The sequence below is a fragment of the Oncorhynchus mykiss genome, chromosome 10, assembly GCF_057628025.1.
Source record: "Oncorhynchus mykiss isolate SJ-2025 chromosome 10, ASM5762802v1, whole genome shotgun sequence".
In the NCBI taxonomy this organism is placed as follows: Eukaryota; Metazoa; Chordata; class Actinopteri; order Salmoniformes; family Salmonidae; genus Oncorhynchus; species Oncorhynchus mykiss.
Genome location: NC_143031.1, coordinates 68,256,298 through 68,280,614, shown reverse-complemented (window position 1 = coordinate 68,280,614; position 24,317 = coordinate 68,256,298). Strand labels below are relative to the sequence as shown.

The window sequence follows — 24,317 nt, the reverse complement described above, 5'->3', positions numbered from 1 at the left end:
GATCATATCACCAACACCCCCTCCCTCCTCCTTTCCACACAACAACACAATTACATTTGCTTCAGCTGTGAGAGAATTTGGTTGGATGATTTACTGAAGCAATCAACGCCATCTTGGACCGTTCCCTTTTCCCATAGAGAGAGAGAAAGTCATAATGCTTCAGAGAGACAGAAAGAGAGAGAGCGAGAGAGACCAGTGGGACTGGGGGCCAGGGGCCCTCTTTCTCTCGGTCGGCAATCACCAGATTCTGCCTTTGATTATATTAGCATTAAACAACACCCTGACAGATATGACAAATAGGGGCATTAGAGCATGTCATTTATTCTCCACTCCCTCCCTCTCTCCAGGACCGCTAGGGTTCACTTCCCCTCCCTGACGTCCCCGCGCCCCGCTAGCCCACATCCACACTGCCCCGGTGACACCAGAACGGATGTGTAATCTCTCTAGATTACCTCTCTTTTGGAGAACAAGTGAAGTGAATAATGGGAAGTAAATGGGATGGAGGGGAGGAGCAGGGGAGGAGGAGGAAAAAGGCAGACGAAAGGCGGTGTTTCTTTTTAAAATAAAACAGATTAAAAAAGCGCAGTGCGGTCTGAGAGAGAGGTGCCATTAATCAATTGTGTTTTCTGTTTTTTGTGGTGTTGAGTGGTGTTTTAAATAGGAAACCCCTCTTCTGCTAACAAACAAGGCCCAGCGGGGATACAGTTATTATCCTGCATCTTTGGGGGTGTGAGTGTGTCTCTGCACTGTGGGGGTGTGTGTGTGTCTCTGCACTGTGGGGGTGTGTGTGTGTGTCTGCACTGTGGGGGTGTGTGTGTGTGTCTGCACTGTGGGGGTGTGTGTGTGTGTCTCTGCACTGTGGGGGTGTGTGTGTGTCTCTGCACTGTGGGGGTGTGTGTGTGTGTCTCTGCACTGTGGGGGGGTGGGTGTGTGTCTCTGCACTGTGGGGGTGTGGGTGTGTGTCTCTGCACTGTGGGGGTGTGGGTGTGTCTCTGCACTGTGGGGGTGTGTGTGTCTCTGCACTGTGGGGGTGTGTGTGTGTCTCTGCACTGTGGGGGTGTGTGTGTGTCTCTGCACTGTGGGGGTGTGAGTGTGTCTCTGCACTGTGGGGGTGTGAGTGTGTCTCTGCACTGTGGGGGTGTGAGTGTGTCTCTGCACTGTGGGGGTGTGAGTGTGTCTCTGCACTGTGGGGGTGTGTGTGTGTCTCTGCACTGTGGGGGTGTGTGTGTCTCTGCACTGTGGGAGTGTGTGTGTGTGTCTCTGCACTGTGGGGGTGTGTGTGTGTCTCTGCACTGTGGGGGTGTGTGTGTGTCTCTGCACTGTGGGGGTGTGTGTGTCTCTGCACTGTGGGGGTGTGTGTGTCTCTGCACTGTGGGGGTGTGTGTGTGTCTCTGCACTGTGGGGGTGTGTGTGTGTCTCTGCACTGTGGGGGTGTGTGTGTGTCTCTGCACTGTGGGGGTGTGTGTGTCTCTGCACTGTGGGGGTGTGTGTGTGTCTCTGCACTGTGGGGGTGTGTGTGTGTCTCTGCACTGTGGGGGTGTGTGTGTCTCTGCACTGTGGGGGTGTGTGTGTGTCTCTGCACTGTGGGGGTGTGTGTGTGTCTCTGCACTGTGGGGGTGTGTGTGTGTCTCTGCACTGTGGGGGTGTGTGTGTGTCTCTGCACTGTGGGGGTGTGTGTGTGTCTCTGCACTGTGGGGGTGTGAGTGCATTTGGTTGGGTACATGTCTGTATAGGAGCAGCATATGTGTTCTTACAAGCCTATAAAGAAATAGTATGTTTGTGATTATGTACGAGGTGTGTCTCTCATCCATGTGTGTGTAACACACTGTGTGTGGGTGTGTTTGTATCTTGTGTATTTCTGTGTCCTTGTGTGTATGTGTGTGTGCGCGTGTGTGCGCGCGTGTGTGCGCGTGTGTGTGTCCTTACCTGTGTGCGTGTGCGTGTGTGCCTGCCTGAGCGTGTGTGCGGTATATCCATGAATGTAAATGTCCAGTCAGGACCAGCAGACCATGGCCTCTCCCTGATCCCTGCTCCCCACCATTAGCTGTGTGATCTATCTCCAGTTTATTGACACCCAGCCCATTGATCTACTGCTGCACCACACCTGCTATGATTCCTTCATCTGTATTAATGAATCCTCCATCAGCACCGCACTAAATAAACTTGGACACAGAACACAACCAAACAGAAGGGGAGGCTGCTAACCGGAATCAATGCAAAGCAGAATTTTCCCCTCCTCATCAGGTTGGCCCCAGCCACAGAGGAACGCTGAGGGCCACCGGGGCCGACGCTAAGGGTCAAAGGTGGACGGACAGGTCGGGAACCCTTGACCTTAAGGCCAATATCAGCGGTCATTAAAGATGCCTTCTCTCTCGTTTGGAGAAAGGGAGCGAGAGATTGGGGTGACTGTGGAATGGCCTGAGGGGAGGTGAGGAGGAGAGATCGGAAGAGATGGTTCCTCCATCTCGCCATCCTGGAGTTACTGCACTCAAGGTGAGGACGATAGGGACGATAACTCAGATGGGGTGAAGAGGAGGGATAGAGAGGGAGGGAAGGAAAGAGAGAGGTGGAGGTAGAGAGACAAAGATGGAAGACTTGCCTGAGAACAGAGCAGCATGACCAGCTCTACCACCGAACTGCTGGACTTCATACACACCAGACCTGGAGAAAAAGAGGAGGGGAGAAAGACAGGGAGAGAGAGAAAGGAGGGGGAGAGAGAGGACGTGGAGAGCGAGAGAGGGAGAGAGAGCGAGAGCGAGAGGGAGAGAATGAAACTGCCATGACAGCCATTTTGGCTGCCTTCTTCAGTGAAAATGTAGACGTGTGTAGTAGTGTGTGCACGCTCCAATGACACACAAACACAATCTGACCAGAAGTACCTAATCCGGCGACATCTGCGTGGGGACAGAGTAGTATTGATGTGGCCTAATGAGTGGACATGATGTTACTGTAAACTAATACATATTGGGCCTTGTATTACAGGCTGAGACGTGGTTCAGCATAAGTCTCATTGATCCTATAGTGGTAAAAGGTCTGAGGGGAAGAGAGGGGGGGGGGGGGCAGGGGGTGGGGGCAGTGGAGTGGCCAGGGGTAATTTCATATGCAGAGAGGAAAAGGGACAGTGACCTCTGCATTCTCAGTTACTCTGGTCTGTGCACGCCCACGCACACACGCATGTATGGACACACGCATAATCCCCCCCACACTCCGACACACCCACCCACAACCCCCCACACACACACAAATCCCTAACCCCCCCTCACCCCCCCTGCAGCTATCAATCAACTTTCCATTTTGTTTGGTGGCAGTAGACATCCCAAACACTCCCATTAGTGGGCTGACCCCTGACCCAGGCCTCTAGGACCCGCCCCTCCCCTCCCTGTACCGCAGCACAGCTACAATCAGTTAGTTAAAACTGATCCACTCTACTGAGGCCTTTACCAGCCTTGATGTCATTACCAAAGGGCCTGTGTTAGTGCTGTTTAGATGAAGAAGCGTGTGAAATGTCCCGTAATTCTGCAGTGTGTATACTAGTATGGCTGTGTCTGAGGGTGGGATGGTAAGTTTAGCCCTCAGATCATTGACAGTCAGGTCGGAAATCTAGAGAAACCTTTTATTGGGATAAGTGGTTCATATAAAAGACGAGTTTGATATTATTAGAATCTAGTGTGTGTGTGTGTGTGTGTATGTATAAGGACTTTGTGACATCTACTGATGTAAAGAGGGCTTTATAAATGCATTTGATTTGTGTGAGAATCCATGTGGTCCATGATGCTCTCTAGACGGGTACTTACTGGTGCCCTCGATGAGGAGCTCCTGTCCGTGACTACCCAGCAGGGTGCGAGAGAGGAAGGGGGCAAAGTCCACAAAGATCTCTCTCAGTAGGGGGGCAGCCTTATCCAGAGCATGCTCCAGCCTCTCTGAGATACTGAGGGGAAGACAGTCATATTCAAACACATGCACGTTACACGTTTACATCAATACGTCAGCGCCCGGCAAATATGTAGAATAGAATATTCAAATGCATAGAGGTGACTTTATAACTGAAATTGATCCACAAATCAGCAGCTAAAACCACTACAGAATCCACAATATTGTCTTACATCACAACACAAATAGACAAATACAGAAAAATTAAGAATGTGTGTCTGTATCACCTCATACTGGGGGCTGTGTCCCGGGTCATTGGGGACAGCGTGGGGACAGATGGCAGGTTGGTGTTGGCTGATCCTGGTGGAAACCAGAGAGCCTCATTATTAGTCTGGGAGCAGGACAGGACAGTAGAGACACACAAACAGAAGAGCACACACACACACACACACACACACACAACCTCATCCACCTCAATGCATTTCTACATAAAGGAAGGAGTGGAGTATAAATGTGGTTTCTGGAGATAATCCAGTGGTTCATTATTAGTATCAATAATAGTATCATTATTAGCATCATTATCAGTATCAGTATCATTATTAGCATCATTATTAGCATCATTATCAGTATCATTATTAGCATCATTATCAGTATCATTAATAGTATCATTATTAGCATCATTATCAGTATTTGCATCATTATCAGTATCATTATTAGTATCATTATTAGCATCATTATTAGCATCATTATCAGTATCATTATTAGTATCATTATCGTTATTGGCATTATTAGTAGCAGTATCATTATTAGTATCATTATCATTATTAGCATCAGTATCATTATCATTATTAGCATCAGTATCAGTATCATTATTAGCATCAGTATCAGTATCATTATTAGTATCAGTATTCGTACCAGCATCAGTATTAGTACCAGCATCAGTATTAGTACCAGCATCAGTATTAGTACCAGCATCAGTATTAGTACCAGCATCAGTATTAGTATCATTATTCGTATCAGTATCATTATTCGTATCAGTACCAATATTTGTATCAGTACCAATATTAGTACCAGCACCAGTATTAGTACCAGCATCAGTATTAGTACAAGCATCAGTATTAGTACCAGCATCAGTTTTAGTATCAGTATTATTATTAGTATCAGTATCATTATTAGTATCAGTATTGTTATAAGTATCAGTATCATTATCAAAATAATTATTAGTATCAGTATCATTATTAGTATCATTATTAGTATCAGTATCATTATTGGTATCTGTATCATTATTAGTATCAGTATCATTATTAGTATCAGTATCGTTATAAGTAAAAGTATCATTATTAGTATCAGTATCATTATTAGTATCACTATTAGTATCATTATTAGTATCATTATCATTATTAGTATCAGTATCATTATTAGTATCAGTATCATTATTAGTATCAGTATCATTATTAGTATCAGTATAAGTATCAGTACCATTATTAATATCCGTATCATTATTAGTATCAGTATCATTATTAGTATCAGTATAAGTATTAGTATCATTATTAGTATCCGTATCATTATTAGTATCAGTATCATTATTAGTATCCGTATCATTGTTAGTATCCGTATCATTGTTAGTATCCGTATCATTGTTAGTATCCGTATCATTATTAGTATCCGTATCATTATTAGTATCAGTATCATTATTAGTATCCGTATCATTATTAGTATCCGTATCATTATTAGTATCAGTATCATTATTAGTACCAGTATCATTATTAGTATTAGTATCATTATTAGTATCCGTATCATTATTAGTATCCGTATCATTATTAGTATCCGTATCATTATTAGTATTAGTATCATTATTAGTATTAGTATCCGTATCATTATTAGTATCCGTATCATTATTAGTATCCATATCATTATTAGTATCAGTATCATTATTAGTATCCGTACCATTATTAGTATCCGTATCATTATTTGTATCAGTATCATTATTAGTATCATTATTAGTATCAGTATCATTATTAGTATCAGTATCATTATTAGTATCCGTATCATTATTAGTATCCGTATCATTATTAGTATCCGTATCATTATTAGTATCCGTATCATTATTAGTATCAGTATCATTATTAGTATCCGTATCATTATTAGGATCAGTATCATTATTAGTATCCGTACCATTATTAGTATCCGTATCATTATTAGTATCAGTATCATTATTAGTATCAGTATCATTATTAGTATCAGTATCATTATTAGTATCAGTATCATTATTAGTATCCGTATCATTATTAGTATCCGTATCATTATTAGTATCCGTATCATTATTAGTATCCGTATCATTATTAGTATTAGTATCATTATTAGTATTAGTATCATTATTAGTATCAGTATCATTATTAGTATCAGTATCATTATTAGTATCAGTATCATTATTAGTATCAGTATCATTGTTAGTATTAGTATCATTATTAGTATCCGTATCATTATTAGTATCCGTATCATTATTAGTATCCGTACCATTATTAGTATCCGTACCATTATTAGTATCCGTATCATTATTTGTATCCGTATCATTATTTGTATCAGTATCATTATTAGTATCATTATTAGTATCAGTATCAGTATCATTATTAGTATCAGTATCATTATTAGTATCCGTATCATTATCAGTATCATTATTAGTATCCGTATCATTATTAGTATCCGTATCATTATTAGTATCCGTATCATTATTAGTATCAGTATCATTATTAGTATCAGTATCATTATTAGTATCAGTATCATTATTAGTATCCGTATCATTATTAGTATCCGTATCATTATCAGGATTAGTATCATTATTAGTATCCGTATCATTATTAGTATCATTATTAGTATCCGTATCATTGTTAGTATCCGTATCATTATTAGTATCCGTATCATTATTAGTAGCATTATTAGTATCCGTATCATTATCAGTATCAGTATCATTATTAGTATCCGTATCATTAGTATCAGTATCATTATTAGTATTAGTATCATTATTAGTATCCGTATCATTATTAGTATCAGTATCATTATTAGTATTAGTATCATTATTAGTATCAGTATCCTTATTAGTATTAGTATCATTATTAGTATTAGTATCATTATTAGTATTAGTATCCGTATCATTATTAGTATCCGTAACATTATTAGTATCCATATCATTATTAGTATTAGTATCAGTATTAGTATCCGTATCATTATTAGCATCAGTATCATTATTAGTACCAGTACCATTAGTATTAGTATCATTATTAGTATTAGTATCCGTATCATTATTAGTATCAGTATCATTATTAGTATCCGTATCATTATTAGTATTAGTATCATTATTAGTATCATTATTAGTATCCGTATCATTATTAGTATCAGTATCATTATTAGTATCCGTATCATTATTAGTATCAGTATCATTATTAGTATTAGTATCATTATTAGTATCCGTATCATTATTAGTATCAGTAAAATTATTAGTATCAGCATCAGTATTAGTATCATTATTAGTATCCGTATCATTATTAGTATCCGTATCATTATTAGTATCAGTATCATTATAGGTATCAGCATCAGTATAGGTATCAGCATCAGTATCCGTATCATTTTTAGTATCCGTAGCATTATTAGTATCCGTATCATTATTAGTATCCGTATCATTATTAGTATCAGTATCATTATTAGTATCAGTATCATTATTAGTATCAGTATCAGTATCATTATTAGTATCAGTATCAGTATCATTATTAGTATCAGTATCCGTATCATTATTAGTATTAGTATCATTATTAGTATGCGTATCATTATTAGTATCCGTATCATTATTAGTATCCGTATTATTATTAGTATCCGTATCATTATTAGTATTAGTATCATTATTAGTATCAGTATCATTATTAGTATCCGTATCATTATTAGTATCCGTACCATTATTAGTATCCGTACCATTATTAGTATCCGTATCATTATTTGTATCCGTATCATTATTTGTATCAGTATCATTATTAGTATCATTATTAGTATCAGTATCAGTATCATTATTAGTATCAGTATCATTATTAGTATCCGTATCATTATCAGTATCATTATTAGTATCCGTATCATTATTAGTATCCGTATCATTATTAGTATCCGTATCATTATTAGTATCAGTATCATTATTAGTATCAGTATCATTATTAGTATCAGTATCATTATTAGTATCCGTATCATTATTAGTATCCGTATCATTATTAGGATTAGTATCATTATTAGTATCCGTATCATTATTAGTATCATTATTAGTATCCGTATCATTGTTAGTATCCGTATTATTATTAGTATCTGTATCATTATTAGTATTATTATTAGTATCCGTATCATTATCAGTATCAGTATCATTATTAGTATCCGTATCATTAGTATCAGTATCATTATTAGTATTAGTATCATTATTAGTATCCGTATCATTATTAGTATCAGTATCATTATTAGTATTAGTATCATTATTAGTATCAGTATCCTTATTAGTATTAGTATCATTATTAGTATTAGTATCCGTATCATTATTAGTATCCGTAACATTATTAGTATCCATATCATTATTAGTATTAGTATCAGTATTAGTATCCGTATCATTATTAGCATCAGTATCATTATTAGTACCAGTACCATTAGTATTAGTATCATTATTAGTATTAGTATCCGTATCATTATTTGTATCAGTATCATTATTAGTATCCGTATCATTATTAGTATTAGTATCATTATTAGTATTAGTATCATTATTAGTATCATTATTAGTATCCGTATCATTATTAGTATCAGTATCATTATTAGTATCCGTATCATTATTAGTATCAGTATCATTATTAGTATTAGTATCATTATTAGTATCCGTATCATTATTAGTATCAGTATCATTATTAGTATCATTATTAGTATCTGTATCATTGTTAGTATCCGTATTATTATTAGTATCCGTATTATTATTAGTATCTGTATCATTATTAGTAGCATTATTAGTATCCGTATCATTATCAGTATCAGTATCATTATTAGTATCCGTATCATTAGTATCAGTATCATTATTAGTATTAGTATCATTATTAGTATCCGTATCATTATTAGTATCAGTATCATTATTAGTATTAGTATCATTATTAGTATCAGTATCCTTATTAGTATTAGTATCATTATTAGTATTAGTATCCGTATCATTATTAGTATCCGTAACATTATTAGTATCCATATCATTATTAGTATTAGTATCAGTATTAGTATCCGTATCATTATTAGCATCAGTATCATTATTAGTACCAGTACCATTAGTATTAGTATCATTATTAGTATTAGTATCCGTATCATTATTTGTATCAGTATCATTATTAGTATCCGTATCATTATTAGTATTAGTATCATTATTAGTATTAGTATCATTATTAGTATCATTATTAGTATCCGTATCATTATTAGTATCAGTATCATTATTAGTATCCGTATCATTATTAGTATCAGTATCATTATTAGTATTAGTATCATTATTAGTATCCGTATCATTATTAGTATCAGTAAAATTATTAGTATCAGCATCAGTATTAGTATCATTATTAGTATCCGTATCATTATTAGTATCCGTATCATTATTAGTATCAGTATCATTATAGGTATCAGCATCAGTATAGGTATCAGCATCAGTATAGGTATCAGCATCAGTATCCGTATCATTTTTAGTATCCGTAGCATTATTAGTATCCGTATCATTATTAGTATCCGTATCATTATTAGTATCAGTATCATTATTAGTATCAGTATCATTATTAGTATCAGTATCAGTATCATTATTAGTATCAGTATCAGTATCATTATTAGTATCAGTATCCGTATCATTATTAGTATTAGTATCATTATTAGTATGCGTATCATTATTAGTATCCGTATCATTATTAGTATCCGTATTATTATTAGTATCCGTATCATTATTAGTATTAGTATCATTATTAGTATCATTATTAGTATCATTATTAGTATCCGTATCATTATTAGTATCCGTATCATTATTAGTATCATTATTAGTATCCATATCATTATTAGTATCAGCATCAGTATTAGTATCATTATTAGTATCCGTATCATTATTAGTATCAGTATCATTGTTAGTATCCATATCATTATTAGTATCCGTATCATTATTAGTATCCGTATCATTATTAGTATCCGTATCATTATTAGTATCAGTATCATTATTAGTATTAGTATCATTATCAGTATCATTATTTGTATCCGTATCATTATTAGTATCAGCATCAGTATTAGTATCATTATTAGTATCATTATCAGTATCATTATTAGTATCCGTATCATTATTAGTATCAGCATCAGTATTAGTATCATTATTAGTATCAGTATCATTATTAGTATCAGTATTAGTATCATTATTAGTATCAGTATCATTATTAGTATCCGTATCATTATTAGTATCCGTATCATTATTAGTATCCGTATCATTATTAGTATCAGTATCATTATTAGTATCATTATTAGTATCCGTATCATTATTAGTATCCGTATCATTATTAGTATCAGTATCATTATAAGTATCCATTTCATTATTAGTATCCGTATCATTATTAGTATCAGTATCATTATTAGTATACGTATCATTATCAGTATCCGTATCATTATTAGTATCCGTATCATTATTAGTATCCGTATCATCATTATTAGTATCCGTATCATTATCAGTATCCGTATCATTATCAGTATCCGTATCATTATTAGTATCTGTATCATTATTAGCATCCGTATCATTATTAGTATCCGTATCATTATTAGTATCCGTATCATTATTAGCATCCGTATCATTATTAGTATCCGTATCATTATTAGTATCAGTATCATTATTAGTGTTAGTATCATTATCAGTATCATTATTAGTATCCATATCATTATTAGTATCAGCATCAGTATTAGTATCATTATTAGTATCATTATCAGTATCATTATTAGTATCCGTATCATTATTAGAATCAGTATTAGTATCAGTATCATTATTAGTATCCGTATCATTATTAGTATCAGTATTAGTATCAGTATCATTATTAGTATCCGTATCATTATTAGTATCCGTATCATTATTAGTATCCGTATCATTATTAGTATCCGTATCATTATTAGTATCCGTATCATTATTAGTATCATTATTAGTATCAGTATCATTATTAGTATCCATATCATTATTAGTATCCGTATCATTATTAGTATCCGTATCATTATTAGTATCCGTATCATTATTAGTATCAGTATCATTATTAGTATCAGTATCATTATTAGTATCAGTATCATTATTAGTATCAGTATCAGTATCATTATTAGTATCAGTATCATTATTAGTATCCATATCATTATTAGTATCAGTATCATTATTAGTATCAGTATCATTATTAGTATCAGTATCATTATTAGTATCAGTATTATTATTAGTATCAGTACCATTACTAGTCTGGTAGCAGGATATGACAATACATTGGCCCTCCTCCACACCAATACATTACTGCACTGAAGGAACGAGTGGCTCAATAAATCTGGTTTCAGAGGGTTTCCATTCTAATGTTCCAGAACGGGTGGATGTATGTGTGTGTGGGATAAGTGTAGTGTAATTGTCTGGTGCTAGATAGTGGATGATGTAGAGCTGCCTCCGTACAGCTTCCTTCCACTTGGGCACAGATCATTTTGTTCATGTATGGCCTAATTAATGCTACATCCATCAGGGAATATTTATGCAGATTGTTTTTTTACAAACCAGCATGGATATTAGCAGGATTTTCCTTTTACACACCACTATGCATACAGGATTCGTTTGCCTTTTGAGCTGATATTGGACTGAACAATTTGAAAATGTTCCGGTAAATAGTGAAAATGATTTTATATAAAGTAAGCAAAAAAGTATACTGTTTTTTAATTAACACATTTGCTTTCATCGCTTTGGGCGCATATTCATGACATGACTTCCAGGTGCTTTACGACACCGTCCTCGCGGCAGAGACACACGAGTCTATAACGTCTACAAAGCACAACGTTTGATTGATCTGGCAATAAATTCTATTTCACTGTCGCCCATAAATTCCATAATGCCCGGCTGAATACATGGAGGTGAATCCTCTGGTGTTCGGTGGGCTTGTTTTCCCAGCCGTAAGGGAAGGTCTCAGAGTGGGGATAACTCTTAGGGAATGACAGGCTGTGGACTGGAATGTGTGTGTGTGGACACGGGGCCCCGTCTTTAAGCACCACTGTGTTGTGTGGCCCGCTGAGAGGCTCCCGGTGGACATGAAGTAGCTCCTTCAAACAGTGGAGGAGTAAATTAACTTCTCTCTATTAATCCTCCCACTGGCCCCCCTTAAACCCCCACACACACTCTCACCGCCTTTCACACACACTCCTCTCAAACCGCACACACACACACTTACGCAAACATTTCCCACCTAAAACACACACACACACATAAAACATGCTCTATCCACACACAGAACATGAAAGGAAATGTCAATAGGTCTTCTTCCCAGTGTTTACCGACTGTCACCATGGACTAAAGGAGACCTACTCCACTCAATAGACAAGACTTCTACTTGAGTTGAAAGAAATTTGAGCACTTTTACTAAGCTGAGCCTGGTGCATAGAAAACAATGTGGACTTGATATAGTTTATACATTAATCTATGATTCTAAAACTTGTTAAGCATAATTTATCATTCATATACACTGTATAATTCCTAGTTCTACAACACACAGATCACTCGTTCTTTACCTCATGTCAACATGGCATCATCACATTTAAGCCAAACCTAAATAAATACCCCATTAAGACAGAATAAAAATCCGTATTAGGGCTGCAGTCAGAGTACTGTACTATATAGCGTCTGACAGTGATCCCTGATAACGCACTAATCCTGTAATAATGCTGCTCGGTCTGCCTGCTCTGCTGTGTTCCAGGCTAACTGGATTACACAGCATGGAGGGAACATTCAGAAAGACACACTGAAATACTATACTACATTTTAGTCATCTAGCAGACTTATCCAGAGTGACTTACAGGAGCAATGAGGGTTAAGTGCCTTGCTCAAGGGCACATCGGCAGATTTTTCACCTAGCTGGCTCGGGGATTACAGCCCCAACGCTCTTAACCACTAGGCTACCTGCCACCTTATACTGAGGTACTCATCTATGGAACCTAACATAGAAGTACTGCGAAGGCTTAAGGAGGCAGATTAGGGACTGTGGTATCAACACAGGTTTTAGGAAGAGGATAAGACGACTCTTTTACTGTCAGATAAGCTGCAAAACGCATCATACGGTGACACTTTCTGTATTTTTAAAGTTCAATATCTTGAAAACTTCACTGCGGACAAGCAAAACATTCCAGGACTGTATCAACAGTGGACTAATGAAACAAATACAAAAGACTGTTTTTTGACAGGTATTTTCCTTGGGCTTGGCTAGCTGGAATTCTTGGTGCTCTGACGTGCCGTCTCCGTAGCATGGTAACCTTACTGCTGGGACACCTAACATACCTCCTAATGTCTGGGACTCACCGGCTGCAGCCTCAGCGGTGGTGCTCTGGGAGGCATCGCCCGTGGAAACCACGGCAACGTTGTTGACTGGTGTCCCGGCGGCCCCCACAGCAGCGGTGGCTGATGGGATAGGAGTGGAGGAGCCTGGGGACGGAGCCCCGCCCACCTTCTTGGGCGCCACCCGAACGCTTCTGTAAAAGATGAGCGTAAATATGAAAATGTGTGTTGAATACTATTACACGTTAGAAAATCCATTCCTTGAGACATCTGAATAACTAAGGACATGAGAACAGAACTTTTGTCATTCTAGGATATAAACAATAGTGATGTCAGTTTAGTAGGCATAATGCATAGTGAGATGTGATTGTTAAGACACAGGCTGCAGCATGTGAAAACAACAGTACAGGATCCCATTTAGACAGTAGAGTCATTAGAGGCCTATTTCCCTGACACAGAATATTCAGTAATGGCTGCATCCATCTTGCCTGAAATCGATTGGCTCCCTGCAACACTCACTCACTCACTCAGTAAGTCAGTAAACATTGTGATTTATTAGCAGAAGGTGGGCCCATCCACCATTACAAATAATATTAAATCTTCAATACATTGTTAGGGATGTGACCACGACAACATACAAAATTGGAAAATCTGGATTCTGGCTCGGAGACAAATGGAGCACACACGACAGATTAGTAGGAATTCCTGATAAATAAATCTGATATATTTTGGTAATCAGCTGGAAGGAATAGATCATTCAAAGGTATCAGCAGATGAACCTCTCTCTTACACAATACAGCTCAAAGAAAAGAAGCTACCGCACATTGTTCTTGCTATGTATCCCATTTGTTTTGAGCCAACAGTTGGGACACAGCCTTTGTAGTGGTTTTACTCCTCTACTATTGTTTTAAACACATGGATAACAGACATGGTCTTAGACCCACAGCAGAAGCTGTAGTAAACTACTTTACTCTTAGGATACCTTAGGTTACACTAGGGGTGGGCAACATGCGGCTTGCGGACAGGATCCGGCCCGCAAGCCCATTCATTCTGTGTCCCGCTGGAGGTTTGGTTAGGGGGGGGGGGTTTGGTTAAAAAGCACTCTAGGCCACTCTTGAACATCTACAAATAGATAGAAGGTACGTAGAAGTTATAATGACCCTATGTGTTTACACTGTATCCCTGTCCTCAAGGTCCCTACTGTATACTATGGTCCTGGTCTACCCCCATCCATAACACAGTGGTCTGGTGTAGGTTACAGATGATGTGGACGTCGATTAAGGCAGGCCCCCCGCACATCTCTGATTCAGAGGGGTTGGGTTAAATGCGGAAGACATTTCAGTTGAATACATTGTTGGACAACTGACTAGGTATCCTCCCTTTCCCTGACCAATGCTGTATCATTGTATGGGTATTGTTTGTACAGTATGGGTCCTAGTGTACTACCATACGTAACATATAGTGGTCTGGTGTACTACTTGAGTCACAGGTTACTAATACCAGTGTATAGGGGCCAGTGCTGTAGGAGACCTGGTGCTCTCCTATCAATAACATCCTTACAGGAAGAGAGCGGAAACAGCGTCTGGATAAAGCTGTCAGTTTAAACTAGGCTTCCTGACAGGCCAGTGGCCCTATCAAAGTAGACCTGGGCCTTCTTATCAGTGCTGACACAGAGGGAGCATGGCCTAATCACTACCTACTGGTCACACACACACACACACACACACAGACAGAGAGAGAGAGAAACTCACACACACAGAGAGGAGTATGTATACTGGGCTTCAGTAGCTCCGCAGACAGAAAGCTGGCGTTGGTATCAAAGCAGGGCCTGGATGATTTAAGACGGCAGATGACACACATTAGGCTGAAGGTACTTTGGATGTTAAACACTGACTGGTTCTGACCCCGCTGTGATCTATGCTGCAGGATGATACAGTCTGGCTGCAGAAATACCAGCAACGGTTTAGTCTACTGTCTTCACACACACTGTTTAGTACATACAGGTAATGTTTTAGCTACTTCTGCTGAATGCACTTATGACACGTTCCTCTGGATAAGAGTGTTTTGCATAATTTCTCAAATGAAAACAATGTATTCCACAATGATAGTTGTCTTTTTTGGTGTTGTAGTCTTATTTCTAGAACAGGGTTACTGTCCGTAATGTATATGGTAAATTCCTTCCAATCCATCATTGAACAGGAATCAACTTCTGCTGGCTATTTTCAAGCATATCACAGGTTTATTGCCAATATGGCCGCTCTATAATTGTGGTACTGTATAACCATCTGCAGTTCCAATGTTGAATCCGTGACATTAATATGACTTAAAGGGACAGTTCACCCAAATTACAAAACAAGGTATGACAGCAATCCACACTTTGGTTAAGTTTCCTTGGCATTGTTTACACATGCTAACGCTTTAGCATTTGTGGCACAAATCCCATTTATGTCATGGGACCGATATTAGCATTTTTCGCGCATCATGTCCAAATCATTTATAAGTGACTTTGTTGAGCTTCACAATCAATTTGAGATACTTTCGGATGATTTGGCACCAAACAATCGAATATCGGCCTAATGACTTGGATTTGTGCCACAACGGTGCGGATAAAGTTTGGAATAACACAGTTTCATACGTGCAACATCTAAAAGACCTGCATCACTACACAGAGCTCTGCCATTTCTACAAGGACCGATTTGTTTATGGAGCCTTCGCTAATGTTAATACGGGGGATAACTTTCTCAAAACCAAGTGAAATCACACAAGAGGACTCTTCTATAACATGCCCTTTACACAAAAAAATAGAGATTTGGATGTAAACCGTCAACTTCAACTCAGCCCTTAATTAATGGCCCTACTTCTGAACAGTAAAGGATAGAAGAAATAGGAATTAATACGCTAGTTAATTAGCCTCGGCTCACAGTCAAAAACCCACCGCTGTCCCTTCGCAGTGGTTGGTAACAACTATCCTATTCTGCTTTACGCTTAACCTATTTGTAGATCGAACAATCAAATGGGATGACTCTCCAGGACCCTAACTTGCTAAGCAGTAACTTTATACACAGGCGCTCACTTTCTCACTCACACTTTCAGCCTGTAAGCACATTCCTCGATTCAACTCTTAGGAATAGCACAGATTAATGAAATTGCTTGTGTTTACAAGGCGGCAAGACCGGTTATTGGTTAAAACCTCTAAATTATTCAGGCCCTGACAACCCGAAACCCAGAGAGCCCAGAGCTTTGCTTCTCCCAGCTCCTCTCCTGGTCGTGGGTTTAACAGTAACAGCCAAGCACCTGCTCTGACGGCTGATTAATCGACAGGGGCGTGGGGCTCAACGATAAGTGTAGCTAATAACCTAACTGAATAATTTAAAGGCCTGAGTTGCTGGGGAACAGATGGAGAACCTAACACCGAACCCCAATCCTGTACCGCCACACACACACACACACCTCTCCCCATGGGCTTGACATAGCCTGGCTTCTCTTACTCATAACCAGTGCAGAGAACCAGACCATGGTCTCTCCTGTCTCTCTCCAGCCGCTGTCGACACCTCTCTCCCTGGGTGCTTCACGTCAGCACCACCCCTGATACTAGTGACTACCATCCAATCTAGTCAGTACCTGACCAGCCGAGTTAACTGGATAGGCCTTTCCCTTCTGGTATGACTTAGAGTAGACATATCTGGCACTGCCCTTTCTGATGGCTAGAGTACAGAGTACTAGCTAAACGTGTTCACGTATCGTGTTTTCAAACATGGTTCACACTGCAAAAGAACAACAGGCCATTAGTCAGACTCCACATGGGAATTGTTAAGTGGGATGAACTATATTTTTAATTCCCAAGTGGACGTTGAGGTTAGCATCAGATTCCCACCACAGACAAGCTTAACAGGACACATTGAAGTAAATATCCAGATGAATGCTAACTGCATGTCTCATACTGTTGCCCCCTCCAGAGAGGCAGCCCCCCTACCCCCCATTCTCCTGTTTATCCTTATGGCTTATTCATGTAAGGGGATGGGGGTAGGGCCCCAGTGGCTGTCTGTCTGTGTCCCATGCAGTCTGGCTTTGATCTTCCTTCCTCTCCCTCTCACTTCATGCGGCCCTGCGCATGTGAACATGTGAATCATGCCTCCTGTGTTCTTTATGCCCCCACAACAACAAACCCTTCCCAACCTCCAACGGTCTACCCGTCACTTTCAGTCACAGCGTCCGGTTGGACATGGCCTTGATGACATCAGTGATTAAAGACAGTAGTGTTTGGCCTGAGGACAGCAGAGGTGGTGAGAAAGAAGGGAGAGATGGAGCACCCTCCATGTCTCTCCCAGTGTGACAGGGGATCACACTGAAGGTTCCTTCCTATTCAAGGAGGCCCATTGTCATCTATCTGGTCTGACAAATATCTCTGTCATGGCAGTATGCTGTTTGTTGATCACAGTATGTTCAAGTTCCCAATGAGCAACTAGCCATGATATTTGCACTCAATAAATTCCCTTGCAATTCCTTACCACAAAACATCACATTTCACCATGGCCGATCTTTGCTTTACAAGTCCAATTTACAGCATTCAAAATGCCTTACTAACACAAATGTCAAACTAACACCCACATTTGCTGCTGTAACATGCCATGTAAATCACACTGCTATTCTTCCTCCCGTAGATGACTGTTTACCGGGGCTCTGGTTAGCAGCAGCAAATATTTGTGGACATTCTGCCATAACAGGGGCATATCCCCGAGGGGAATGTATGTACGGCAGAATCTATCCGACCGGGCCTCCATCTCTCTGCCTAGTAAATAAATCAGAGTGATACTTCACCTCTGACCCCGGCCATTTTTATCTGGGAGATCCTGCTTTTTCCACGCTCGTAAATGTAAAACCCTGGGACCAGTTATTTGGATGGGGGAAGGCCGGTTGGTTCCCATGTTTTGGCGTAGGTGTCAGCCTGTCTGTCTACACAGGGTGTCTGTCTGCACCGCTGTCACTGAGACATGCAGGACTTTATGATGAACTACTGCTGTGTGTTTGAGCCTGAGGTACCTGAGCAGAGCTGGGCGATAAGAACAAGATTCCATATTGCGATAAATTGCCCTAATTGATGTGATAACAATAACTAAAACGATAGCTTTATAATATTCATGTACACCACAGTTTAAAAATCATTTACACTACTATTACTAGTTTGATGGTTGTAGCCATTAATTGTCACATTTACAAATCACTCATATTATCAAATGTATTTCATTTCAAACTTCACATTTCTCTAGAAAAGGCTACTTATCATCATGAACGATATCAGCAAAATGCCTGCGATAAGTGATCGGTGGCGTCAACAAAAAAATGGTTTATCGTCCCAGCTCCACCCGGAACCATTTGAGTGATCAGATTCATTTATATCATAGAGATCTCTGTTTTATTATTGTCAGAATCATAATCATTTGTTGTCTTAAAAAGATGACTCAACTCTAAAATAAATACTTTCTGGGAACTATTTTAACCATTTCAAATACACCTACATACTTATGCAGTTTGGGTATGCTCTGATGGAATTTCCCTACCATCTGAGTGAAAATGAAAAGCTAAAAGTCTGCACTGTAGAGATTAGAGTAGACCTGAGAGAGAGGAGCAGGGGAGAGCAGAGCCCAGACCTCAACACAGACGGTAGAGATTAGAGTAGACCTGAGAGAGAGGAGCAGGGGAGAGCAGAGCCCAGACCTCAACACAGACGGTAGAGAGTAGACCTGAGAGAGAGAGGAGCAGGGGAGAGCAGAGCCCAGACCTCAACACAGAGCACAGCCACGCAGTAGAGAGCAGGAACCATCAAGATAACCAGGCATCTCCGAGCCAGAGGTTTCAGGGTCTGTGAGGGTAGGCGGATCCTGGTGGGAGATAAAGGTAGAAGACCAGAGGAGGGGTGTGCTGACCTGGGAACCCCAGCCCCCGGGCCTTCATCTCTGGGTTAGAGGGGCCGGGAGCTGCCTGGGCTGGGGCCAGCTGGGGGTCTGACTGGGGCTCCCCGTGGCGAGGTAGAGCTGTTACTCTATGCTCTCCAGCTCTCCTCCTCTCCAACGCTAACGGCCCTGGGAGCCGCTCTAATCCCACCAGATATGAGGAGTGCCCAGAGTGCTGACAAAGCATTCCACAGATAAAGAGGCTGAGGATCACAGGGATGCCTCGGAATTCCCACCGATTGGAAGAGGAGTAGTGTGGGGGGGGGGGGTGGAGGAGGGAGGGGAGGTGATGGAGAAACGCTTTCTTTCTTTCTTGGCATGAGAACCTTGACTAGGTGTCTCTCTTCCTGTGGAGGGGGGGAGGGGGATCTTGTTCGCTCTTTCCCTCTCGCTCCCTCGCTCTTTCCCTCTCGCTCCCTCGCTCTTTCCCTCTCGCTCCCTCGCTCTTTCCCTCTCGCTCTTTCCCCCTCTCTCCCTCGCTCTTTCCCCCTCTCTCCCTCGCTCTTTTCCCCTCTCTCCCTCGCTCTTTCCCCCTCTCTCCCTCGCTCTTTCCCTCTCTCTCCCTCGCTCTTTCCCCCTCTCTCCCTCGCTCTTTCCCTCTCTCTCCCTCGCTCTTTCCCTCTCTCCCTCGCTCTTTCCCTCTCTCTCCCTCGCTCTTTCCCCCTCTCTCCCTCGCTCTTTCCCTCTCTCTCCCTCGCTCTTTCCCTCTCTCTCCCTCGCTCTTTCCCTCTCTCTCCCTCGCTCTTTCCCTCTCTCTCCCTCGCTCTTTCCCTCTCCCTCGCTCTTTCCCTCTCCCTCGCTCTTTCCCTCTCTCCCCGCTTCCTTTGTGTCTGGTGTGCTACAGGGACATTTCCCCCAAATACAAACCAGACCTCGTCCTCAGTCCGTCCGTCAGCTCTCTCTCACTTAGAGAGATGTCTGTATAGTCTGTATAGGTACAGTACACCCACCCACACACAGCACCGCCTTGGGTTCCCACTAAGTCTCTGACCGCTCGCCCCCTCAGTCCATAGGGGATCCATCTAGCCAGCTTCTCTTTCCCTTATTATACTACCAGAGAGACAGACAGCCTAGCCCACGGTGCAGACAGAGAGAAAGAAAGACCGGGAAAGAGAGAGACGAAAAAGAGAAGCTATTAAATATCAGTGACAAGGTGAAAAGAAACAGCTTCCTGCTGGCTGCCACAGAGTCGTCTTTTAGATCAGTCTCTCTCTCTTTCCCCTCTTATTCTCTCTCTTCCTCTGGCAGATGCCTCGATTGTTTTGATGTGTTTTCCTGAAGACAGGTACTTTGTAGCCCTGTTTATTTGTGTTGAGAAGCCACGTCGACAGGCAAAACCAGGGAGCTACAGGGATGGGATCGGGGGGGATACAAGAGTTTAAAATGGGGTCTGTGATGGTAGTGGGTTTCTGATGCGAAGCTTCCTCGCCTTCACTTAGTACATGTTCATGTTGGACCGTTTCAAGGCATGGAGGTGAGGGGTTAAGAGCTGTGAGGCTGTGAACCGTGTCAAGAGGTATTTAAAAAGTTAGCAGACTCCGATACAGAGATCAGCCTTTGAGAGACTGACCCCTGATTGTAAAACTCTGTGGCCCACGCACCTGTCAAAGGATCTGAACTGGTTGGGGTTGTTTCCCATAGCAGCTCCCAGGAAGGCCGGCGGCAGAAGACTGGGGTCCACCATGATGTCATCAGCAGGCGCCGAGACCAGGCTGCGCAGGATGTCCTTCACGTTCTTCCCGCCCCTGGCGTCCGCCGTGGGGTTCTCTCTGTGACCCCTGACCTCTGAGGAGAGGGTGGACAGGGCCTCGGACACGGCGTCGGGCCCCTGGGCGGTGGTGTCCGCCTCGCTGGGGGCCACGGAGCTATGGTCATCCCCGATGCCAGAGTCTCGGCGACGGAGGGACACACTGCTCTCCAGGTCGGGACCGCCAGAGACGGCATTAATGTCTGATGGGAGGAATCATTAAAGGAGGTTTATAAACGTTGAGAAAAACCTGAACCTTCTACGTGCTTCAAAAATTACTTTTAGAATCTACTACAGTAATTGTAAACTACTTTAAAGACTATCAACACACCAGTACATTTCAAGGCACAATCAAGACAATTGGATATTCCATATATAACTAATGTATAAGAGAGAGATTGACATGTTGAGGGATGGACACTTGGCAAGATGGAGCTCCTCTGCGTAGCCATATGGGTGAGATGTGTACCTGCGCTCCTGGCAGACTGGCTGCGCTGAGGGAGTTTCTTGTCGTTTTGGGGCTCCAGGATGTCTCGGTACTTGGACACCATGAGAACAGAGATGAAGTAAACCACGGCCAGGGCCAAGAACTGAGCCTGCTTACTGTCCTCCTTTACCCAAACACACACAACATGCAACACAGCTATAATACAGCACACCGCCAGTCTGTAATATGTTTGAGTATGTACAGATGTAGGATCTTAATTTGGCCACCCTGTTGCAGAAGAACTTTCCTGCAATGCAGGATTTTTTTTTTTACTTGTAGTGTATTTAAGGTTTTAATAAGGCTTCTGAAATGTGTAATTTCCACTTTGAAATTTCAGACTTTCAGGCTCAAATTAAGATCCTACATCTACACAGTATTTTAAAAAATAAAATCATGGGGTCTTCCAAAAAGACAGCAATAACAAGTTTTTACAATGCATAGGTACTGCTATTTATTTGAAAAGTTGACTCGTTTCAACCTCAATCTTTATCAAAGCTTTGTAAACTCACGATATCTCTGAAGACCACGGCTCTGAGGCGGTTGATGTCCATTTCCTGTAGCAGACGGTCCATGTCTCTGATGGGAGACATCCCTCCTGTCACAACATCAACAGGGCTCTGCAGGTGTAGAACACACGCACACATGCACACACAGACACGCAGGCAAGCACACATACAGAGACCGACACGCACAGACACACACATAATAATGTAAGCAACTATTGCTGGTTAATGCTGAAAATACCATTATCAGTTTATATACTCTACCCACTGTCCAAAACTAGACTTCTCTGTAAGTCTAAGACATCACAAGTGATAACGGATTGTCATGGAATGTGTATGTGTAGCAGAGGTCAACCACAACAGCCCATTCCACCATCAGTAGTGTTGAAAATCAACCCATGGGAAGTGTATAGTTGGCCAGTCCACATACAGTACAGTATCTGCCCCATTCAGTGGGATGTTGTGTTTCCCCTTGAGACTCAGACCCTTAACATAATGGGTTTACCATAGAGCCACTCACTGCATTATGAATGAGACTTTACACACTGGTTTCAGGAAGAAAAACAGGGATTTAAAAAAAACTGTTTTACTGGAAGTCACCATATCAAATGAAAAGGCCAACAATGACAAAGGGCCTTGTCTAGTGTAACAGAACAGCAGGCGAAGTAATGCAATAACATATCAGCTAATGCAATAATAACTCTCTGCTATTACATAGGGAGGACCACAAAGGGATGGCTTCCTGCAGGGGAAGTATTGGGATGCAACACAAGACAAAGGACGACTTAGAGGGATGCTTACAATTCACTAAGTGCAGCGATCCTATTCAACTAATATACAGGAGGAGAAATGTCATCAATTATGGCGTTTCTCCATGTCTGCTAGGGAGATTGGGAAATGTAAAAAGAAAAATGTATAAACTGTTGTTTTTTTTTGGGGGGGGGTATTGCTAGGAAGTCAGGATTCCCGAAATGACAGAAAGAGGAGAGGGAGGGGGAGAAGTGTGTGTGGGGGGGGTGAGTCTGTGACTCAGTGAGGAGGGATGATACCACTTGCCTGCGCGGGCATGGACTTGGCAGCTCCCATGAGGCTGTGCATGGCTTGCTGGCCGCGGGCGCTGTCCTGGCTGGGCTTGAAGTGAGACTGCTGCTGACATTCCAGACAGTTCCTCACAGCCATGGCACACACTGCAGAGGGAGAGATATTGGAGAGAGAGAAAGAGAATGAAAATAGGCTGCGTACACATATTTTGAAGATGTTATCGCAGGTGCAGCAAAATGCTTATGTTTCTAGCTCCAACAGTGCAGCAATACCTAACAATACAAAACAATACACACAAATCCAAAAGGAAAGAAATGAAGGAATCTCAGAATGAGCCATGTCTGAGTCCGGAATATAAATCTATATGTATATGATGGTGTGTATAGACATTATGAATAGAAAAGGTGTGTACAGCAGTAATTGTATAGGATGAGCCTTGACTAGAATACAGTATATACTGTACATATGAAATGGGTAAAACAGTATGTAAACATTATTAAAGTGACCAGTGTTCAATGACTATCTACATAGGGCAGCAGTCTCTAAGTTCAGGGCAGGGTACTGGGCGGTGGTCAGCTAGTAACAGTGTCTAAGGACAGGGTACTGGGCGGTGGTCAGCTAGTAACAGTGTCTAAGGGCAGGGTACTGGGCGGTGGTCAGCTAGTAACAGTGTCTAAGGGCAGGGTACTGGGCGGTGGTCAGCTAGTAACAGTGTCTAAGGGCAGGGTACTGGGCGGTGGTCAGCTAGTAACAGTGTCTAAGGACAGGGTACTGGGCGGTGGTCAGCTAGTAACAGTGTCTAAGGGCAGGGTACTGGGCAGTGGTCAGCTAGTAACAGTGTCTAAGGGCAGGGTACTGGGCGGTGGTCAGCTAGTAACAGTGTCTAAGGGCAGGGTACTGGGCGGTGGTCAGCTAGTAACAGTGTCTAAGGGCAGGGTACTGGGCGGTGGTCAGCTAGTAACAGTGTCTAAGGACAGGGTACTGGGCGGTGGTCAGCTAGTAACAGTGTCTAAGGGCAGGGTACTGGGCGGTGGTCAGCTAGTAACAGTGTCTAAGTTCAGGGCAGGGTACTGGGCGCTGGTCAGCTAGTAACAGTGTCTAAGTTCAGGGCAGGGTACTGGACGGTGGTCAGCTAGTAACAGTGTCTAAGTTCAGGGCA

General features: G+C 41.2%; 1 protein-coding gene across 7 annotated transcripts in view; it reads right to left on the bottom strand.

Annotated features, from left to right (window-relative positions):
* LOC110533189 (lipopolysaccharide-responsive and beige-like anchor protein) overlaps positions 1-24,317 on the bottom strand; it is a 356,513-nt gene that overhangs the window by 222,317 nt on the left and 109,879 nt on the right. For 4 of the 7 annotated variants that reach the window (XM_090187615.1, XM_090187618.1, XM_090187619.1 and 1 more), the window contains exons 27-34: positions 23,174-23,304; positions 22,124-22,231; positions 21,597-21,738; positions 20,982-21,330; positions 13,454-13,623; positions 4,158-4,230; positions 3,795-3,928; positions 2,600-2,661 (exon numbers count right to left, since the gene is read on the bottom strand). In XM_090187615.1, coding sequence (XP_090043741.1) covers positions 2,600-2,661; positions 3,795-3,928; positions 4,158-4,230; positions 13,454-13,623; positions 20,982-21,330; positions 21,597-21,738; positions 22,124-22,231; positions 23,174-23,304 — 1,169 coding nt within the window. The remainder of the gene's footprint in view (positions 1-2,599; positions 2,662-3,794; positions 3,929-4,157; positions 4,231-13,453; positions 13,624-20,981; positions 21,331-21,596; positions 21,739-22,123; positions 22,232-23,173; positions 23,305-24,317) is intronic. The other 3 variants (XM_090187617.1, XM_090187620.1, XM_090187622.1) reach the window with 1 other exon arrangement.